Here is a 7,441-nt window from a genome sequence, read left to right on the forward strand (position 1 = left end):
GAAATAATTTCTCACCTTTTGGACCTTCTCTGGATTGGCACGAATTTTTCAAGACTAATTTTGACCAAATCGATTCAGCCGTTTTCGATTTTTACTTGGACATTTGAAAGACAGCTCCATTTTTATATATAAGATAACAATTCTGGAAAAATCTTTAGAACTCAATAAAGAACCTATTTTTGCAACAATATTTTGCATACAACAATAAATCTAATTCACAATAATTATTTATCTATTTATCTTACCTTTTCCCCAGGTCCTCTGAGGACATCAGACATCAGTCTTCGACTTTAGTACCATGGCCTGCTTCGGCGAGTGCGTGGAGGGCGGCCCTCCCCCGGACAGCATCATGCAGATGCCTCCGCCGCCGCCACTGCCTGCATTTTATCCGGTTGACTCCGGGAACGAATCGACGCAAACGCCCTGCCTGTCGGCGATGATCTGCCAGGTGGCGGCGTCACTGGCTCCGGTCATACCCGATGTAGAGATATCTAGGCAAAGTGAGGAAAATATAAATTATTAGATAATAATAGTAGAAAAATAAAAAAAGAGTAAAAAACGCGATTGAAGTAAAACTTATTTGCTACTGTACAAGATGGCATTCAAGTGAAAATAAATACGTCATATAACAATTTTGAATAATGTTTATTAGTATGGTAACACTCGTGATGCACACATTTATTAGTGTCAACCATTATACACATTTATATAATGATAAATTATAAATTATATATTTATAATGGCATTAAAAATATGTATAATATTTAAAAACAATAATGTAATTTAAGACATACTTCAAATATGACATGATCGGTTTGTCATTGTAATTAGCAATTAGAAATGAACCTCCATTAGAGAAATGAAGTAATTGCTGATTAATAAATTCTATAATATTCGTTCACAGGGTGAATTGTGTTAAACAACGCCTGAACAAATATTGTTTGCGCAACTTCACTCATCATGTAATAATTGTATTTGAAGAACTTGATGTAATTAAAATCAACATACATTCATTGACTGTTTGTTTTTTTTTTACTTTTTCGCTGGGAATCTGTCTTGCCTAAAAAATATTATCAATTTCAATAACTTCAAAGGTTTATAGAAAGAGATATAGAGATAAAAATTATAATAATCCTGAATTAATAAATTTTCTGTACGTTTGTATGTATGTCAATGAACTGCTTCTAAACGGCCGGTCCATTTTCGATAAAAATTTGTATGTTTGTCCAAGTTAATTTACAGATGGCAATAAACTACAAAAAATTAAAGAAAATATGAACGAAAAATAACTTATCATTTTATGACCATCATAAAACATAAATTTCGATCATGAGTCAAGACGACAGTTCTAGTAATATATATCAATTTACATAAAAATTTGAATTTTAGATCAGATTTTTATTAAATTACATTATTTTATTAGTTTATGGCAAGAATTCGCAATAACTAAAATTTCTCCAAAATTGTCTAATTAAAGTAAATGTCCTTAGAATAAATAATAATATCTATAATATTAGCGACAATAAAACTGAAATTCATCATTTCTTTAGAGTGAGAAAATATAATTGATTTACAGCTGAATAATAAAAATGAGAAATGCAATTTATATAAAATTTAACAGATTTTTTTACTGCAGTTAGATCAGACACACAAAAATTACATCAAAGTTTAACTATGAAATCATAAGAAAGTGTTCTTATAATAAATTCATACAAATATGTTAAATAGAATTATATATATACAAAATATATGCGAATGTATAAAAAACATGATAAATAACGCAAAATCTGATATTGACTAAATTGAATTTCATATCGAAGTTTATAATATTTTTTAATTTTTATAAACCCAAATCAAATAAGTCAACAATGCAATTTTTCATTATGATTAGTTTTCATAATAAATTATTCACAAGGCACAAATTTATAACAATCTAAACTTATTACATATGTAAATGTTAACAATATTTAAAACAACTCCTATGTTATTTGTTAAAAATTAATTTAGCGTATCTTTGTATGAATTTTAATCATATCATCAACTTAATTAAAAAAGCACATAAATTAGGATTAATTCGTCCATTTATAGAAATTTGACCTAATCGTTGTGTTTATTTTCAGATTTACCAGTAATTCAACATTCGTGGCTACTGATAGCAGTATCATCAGGTTTCGGAGTGCTTTTGTTAGGAACTCTACTAGCAATATTTTTATTGAAATTCAGAATGTAAGTAGAAAACTTTTATAACTTACTATCATACTTTAATACAGACTACTATAAAAAAAACGCTTCCGAACTACGAACATTTTATCTTTAGAACATCTGTCAACAATATGACTAAAAGAAAAACAAATCAAACTAATGTATTAAAAATTATATATCAAAAAATAAATGGTAAATAATAAGCAGCAAAATAATTTAATGGCTTGTAAAAAAATATCCGAATAAAAAACAAAGCTCAATTATTTGGTAAAAATGTTGGAAATTGAAATATGAAAATAGTTATGATAAGATCCTATGCTATCACTGTATCTATAGGTAAAGTTAAAAAAAGACAGATTTCTGCAAAAAAATTCTTGAAAGTGCACCTTTTTCGGTTAAAAATATGTGTTCGGATTGTAATTAGAAGAATAGAAATTTTCAACATAATTTTGGACAAGAGCGCTTTGTTTGTTCTAAAAAACACTAAGTTTTTGTTGTTTCATCAATATAAATATTGTCGGCTTTGCCCCATATATACTAAGGTGCAATCTTTGCGTTTAAGAGCATGTATTTTCTTCAAATATCTCTATGAAATCTACAGTTTCCTCTCGGGATTGTTTAGGTTAGAGACACTATCTTTTACATGCATTCTACAATCTCTATGTTTTTTTACATTTTTTAATAAATATATATGTAATTTGATTTAGTGTTTATATTACCATTACCACCTTGCTTGAAAGCAAATTATAGCAATTTTATTTTCACATTTCGAAAATTTATTTCAACGCCGAACAAAGAAGTTTCAATCATTTGGAAATGCATATATCTATTTATTTATATTTTTCGCAGGGCCTTTACGATACAGTACGTGGACGGCGGTTCGAACAAGCGCGCCCCTCTGACTTCGAACGGCTCTTCAATGAAGGACCGCCCTTTGATATCCGCCGAGGAGTCCTCCTCATTGTATCCGTGCGGCGGAAGCTCTTCGTCGGGAAGTAATGTTTTACAGGTAACCATCATGACGATGACTCTTATATAGGTAGAAAGTAGAAAAACGTTAGATTGCACCAAACTTTCCGTTATTAGAAACAGTGTTGGACAAAATTCTTTGTCACATTTTTTATGTAATAACATGTTATGATGTTAAATGTAATGTTATAATACATTTGTAATTCAAAAGTCCCGCCATTATTACTACTAATGTTGGTAATGGTGCTTTCTACTATCATAAACATGTATCCGCCATTTTAAATTTTTGTTAATGTAAAAATATGTAAAATAATCTCTCTTGCCGTTGGATTGTGAATCAATCAACATTAAAATAAATTTTGTATATTTGAAGGAAACTTTTTATCGTGAACAAGGGTTATTCAATGCAATTTTTGTTATTATGTACGTTTCGACACTGTATGTGTGTCATCATTTAGCAAGTTGGTGAGCTAACAGGTAGAAAACGTTTCTAACAAATATATTAGATTTTTTCAATTTTTTTATTATTCGAAATTGTGTTGTTCGATGCAGTTATTGTCATCACCTACGTTTCGAGACTGTATGTGTGCCATCATTTAGCAAGTTGGCAAGCTCCAAAAACATTTTTACAATTTTTTATAAATAAAAAATAAATGCAAATTGCTGAAACTTCCCGCAAAAGAATATTTGAGGAATATTAAATGTTTTCAAATAGACATTAGGATATTTATTTTTCGTATTTTATAGACAAAATATAAAAGCTTATGAATTGAACGAAGATGTTTCGATATGTATTATAGAAAAGTAAATGAACATAACTTATTCAATCAAATTTAGAATAAAGAACATTGTCTATTTGTCTAATATTTATAAGAATTATATAAACTGAATTGCAAAGTTAAAATTATTTATTTAAAGTATATAAGTGATCGATAGACATAATCCGAATCATTCTCGATATAAAAATTAGCTTTTTTGCCCCTAAGCAATTGTTTGGCCAACACAAGCAGAAAGTTTTTTGATGCTTAGTTCTCTCAAAAACTGCCATTTTTTACGCATTTAGCTATGCACTTCCGAAATGATTGAATGAATATGTCTAATGATCATTTTTGACCGCCAAATATATATTTTTTTACTTTTTCCTCTGTATCTCCGAAACCGCTAGAACTGAACAAAAAAACCAAAAACTTCACCAATCCTTCATTTCGTCAATAGAAGTAAAATGTTTTCCGAATCATTCAAATCCGTCCTCTCAAAAACTGAATTACCGTTTTTGGCACTTTTTGCCTAGTATCTTCGAAACGGCTGGACCTGTCTTTGCCTTGTGCTGATTAGTTTTTGGCAAAGGCAGGTCCAGCCTTTTAGAAGATACGGGACGGTTTAAAGTAATTGCTGATTAATAAATTCTATAATATTCGTTCACACAATGGATTATGTTAAACAACGCCTAAACAAATATTGTTTTCGTAACTTCACTCATCATGTAACAATTGTGTTTGAAGAACTTCATGTAATTAAAATTAACATACATTCATTAACTGTTTGCAAATTTTTACTTTTTCGCTGACGATATAATCTCATTCCTTGAACAGCTGTAATATCTGTCTTGCCTAAAAAATTGAAGCCATACTTTTATATTTGTCTTATTTATCAAGCCCTGCACATAGCTTGATCTATGAATCATTTTCTTTTTTATGTGAACGTTAATTCAATAATCATGATCAATATTACGAGGTAATAAATTAACCATATTATCAACGTCAACAGGCACATTTATAATTTGTCCAAATATTCCAAATTGCCCATTTGCATGTCTCAATCGTCTAATTTGCATGAAACACAACCTAGGTGAAATTAACCTTTCAGATACAGTATCTAGTCTAGGTAGATAATTTGGTATAGGTGGAAATACAAAACCGTTAAATTTACACAAAGTGAGAATTTCACCCGAATTTTACCCGAATTTAATATCTTTCGACAAGTTTGACATCCGACCTGATTATTTGAATCAATATTCATAAAAACATTATTAGGAATTTGTTTTTGAGCATCATTTGATATTTCTAAGTCACTTTAAAACCAAAGTCGATCACACACAAAACATACATAGCCAAAGCTATCATTTGTAAATTGTTTTTCACATTATATACAGAATCATTAATTTGCAATTGACGTGATGTAGTTGCTGTATCAGAAAAAGTAACAGCAGTACTTTCATCTAAAAAGATAACAGAAAATAATATGTTTGAATATGAATAGTTGAAGCGTTTTTCAGGATTAAATAGCAAAAAGAGATTCTTACTTATTTCACTGGTGTTGACATTCACATCTTAATTGATATCTTGCTTAAGATTTTCTAATAAATTGGCAGTAACCGATTATTTTCCTGCAGTTGGTTTGTTTGACGATGTAATCTTGATCTTTCAAGACTAAATTAAAATTAGTCTCCATAGCCATCATAAAAGAGAAACATGTAAATCTAGTTAAATTTCCAATGAAGAAATATTGTTTCCACAATTTCACTCATCATGTAATTGTGTTTGTAGAACTTCATTATTGGCTGCTTGTTTGTTTAAATATTTAAATATTTTTATAAAAATATTTTCCATTTCAGTAATAACCTCAAAGGTATAAAATAAAAAATTTATCTATGTTTTCTTTATCCCCCCAGGATCCAGAAAACAGAGTCCTCTGGACAGCCCTCACGCCCAGTGGCACCCGCCACTTCATATCGGATCACGGCTACTCGGCCAACGAGAACCCCTACGAATCCGTCGAACATTTCGGCCTAAAACCGAATTCGGGTTCCGGCGAAGGCGCCAAATTGGACTGGAACCACCACATCGGAGATGGCTACAGCGAGGACAACTATTACGAAACTATAGATAATTATAATTTAACATCGGCTGTCGATAGATACGACGTCGATTATTCGAGGAGCACGCCTGAGAAGACGCAGAAATCTAAAAGGGTCATGTACTATTTGTGAAGGGATAGAGGATAGAGATTGAGATAAGTAGGATTTATAGATTATTACGAAACTATAGATAATTATAATTTATGATCAGCCGTCGATAGATACGACGTTGATTATTCGAGGAGCACGCCTGAGAAGACGCAGAAATCTAAAAGGGTCATGTACTATTTGTGAAGGGATAGAGGATAGAGGATTGATTTGTAATAAATGTATTTGTTTAAGGATTTATTTCGATTTATTTGATATGGGATAATTTATTGTTAGATTGTAAGATGTTTTGGCGAGGCAATGCTAGTCCTGGGGATTTTTTGTATGAGTTGATGATGATGTGATCATTAGAGTTATGATTGTGCGGTATGCATCAGGTTGGCAACTGAGTAATTACGGATCAAACCAATTTTTACACTGCTGTTTTTTATGATAACGATAATGTAATTAAAGTCATACGTCAAATATGACATGATCGGTTTGCCATTGTAATTAGCATTTACGACTTGAATCTTCATTAGAGAAATTAAGTAATTTCTGATTATGCTAAAAACATTGTTTTCACATTTTTACTCATCGTCATGTTATAATTGTGTTTGAAGAACTTCATGTAATTAAAATTAACATACATTCATTTACTGCTTGTATTTTTTTTTTTACTTTTTCGCTGGCGTTATAATCTCATTTTTGAATAGCTGTATAATATTCTTGCCTAAAAATATTTTCCATTATAATAACTTCAATAATTTATAGAAACTACGAATATTATAGAAATAATTTCTAATCAATAAACTTACGTTAAGTACACGGCCCAAATGTTTAATTTGTTTTATTATTTTCAAGAAAATATTCTTCTGATTCAGGCATTTTTCATTAAATCAAGATTTGTACTACGATGTAACTTTAAAATGTTTATTTATCTATGCCGATTGTCTTGTTGATATCGGTACCATACAACGATAGATCTCTATTCACATACACGACGACTAATCACAATCGACCCGTTAGAAATGATCTTATCGAGAGCGAATGACGAAAGGTTCGGAAGTAACGGACTTCCGTTGCATTTCTACGGATTTACACCCTATTCGCGCCTAAAAAAGTTTTTCTTCAAAAACTCCGTTTTACTAATTTGGCTACTATTCAATAACAAAAAGATGTTTTATATTTGGACTACGTCAGTAAACCCAAAAATTCAATTGAAACCATCTAACAATATGAGGGAAAACCGCACTTACTTAGTTGTCAACTTAATACAAAGTAATAAATACAATTTACGAGGATAAAACATGAATTTTATATTAA

General features: G+C 30.3%; 1 protein-coding gene across 1 annotated transcript; it reads left to right on the top strand.

Moving 5' to 3' along the window:
- Positions 1-298: 298 nt before the first annotated feature.
- On the top strand, positions 299-6,160 carry LOC113388403. Its single transcript, XM_026625785.1, has 4 exons — positions 299-500; positions 2,121-2,226; positions 3,052-3,211; positions 5,843-6,160. The coding sequence occupies exons 1-4, from the start codon at positions 299-301 to the stop codon at positions 6,158-6,160; spliced, it is 786 nt and encodes a 261-aa protein (XP_026481570.1).
- The last annotated feature ends 1,281 nt before the right edge of the window (positions 6,161-7,441 follow it).

The sequence above is a fragment of the Ctenocephalides felis genome, unplaced genomic scaffold (assembly GCF_003426905.1).
Source record: "Ctenocephalides felis isolate EL2017-DRISC unplaced genomic scaffold, ASM342690v1 CF-g0.4_SCAFFOLD_03572, whole genome shotgun sequence".
Lineage (NCBI taxonomy): Eukaryota > Metazoa > Arthropoda > Insecta > Siphonaptera > Pulicidae > Ctenocephalides > Ctenocephalides felis.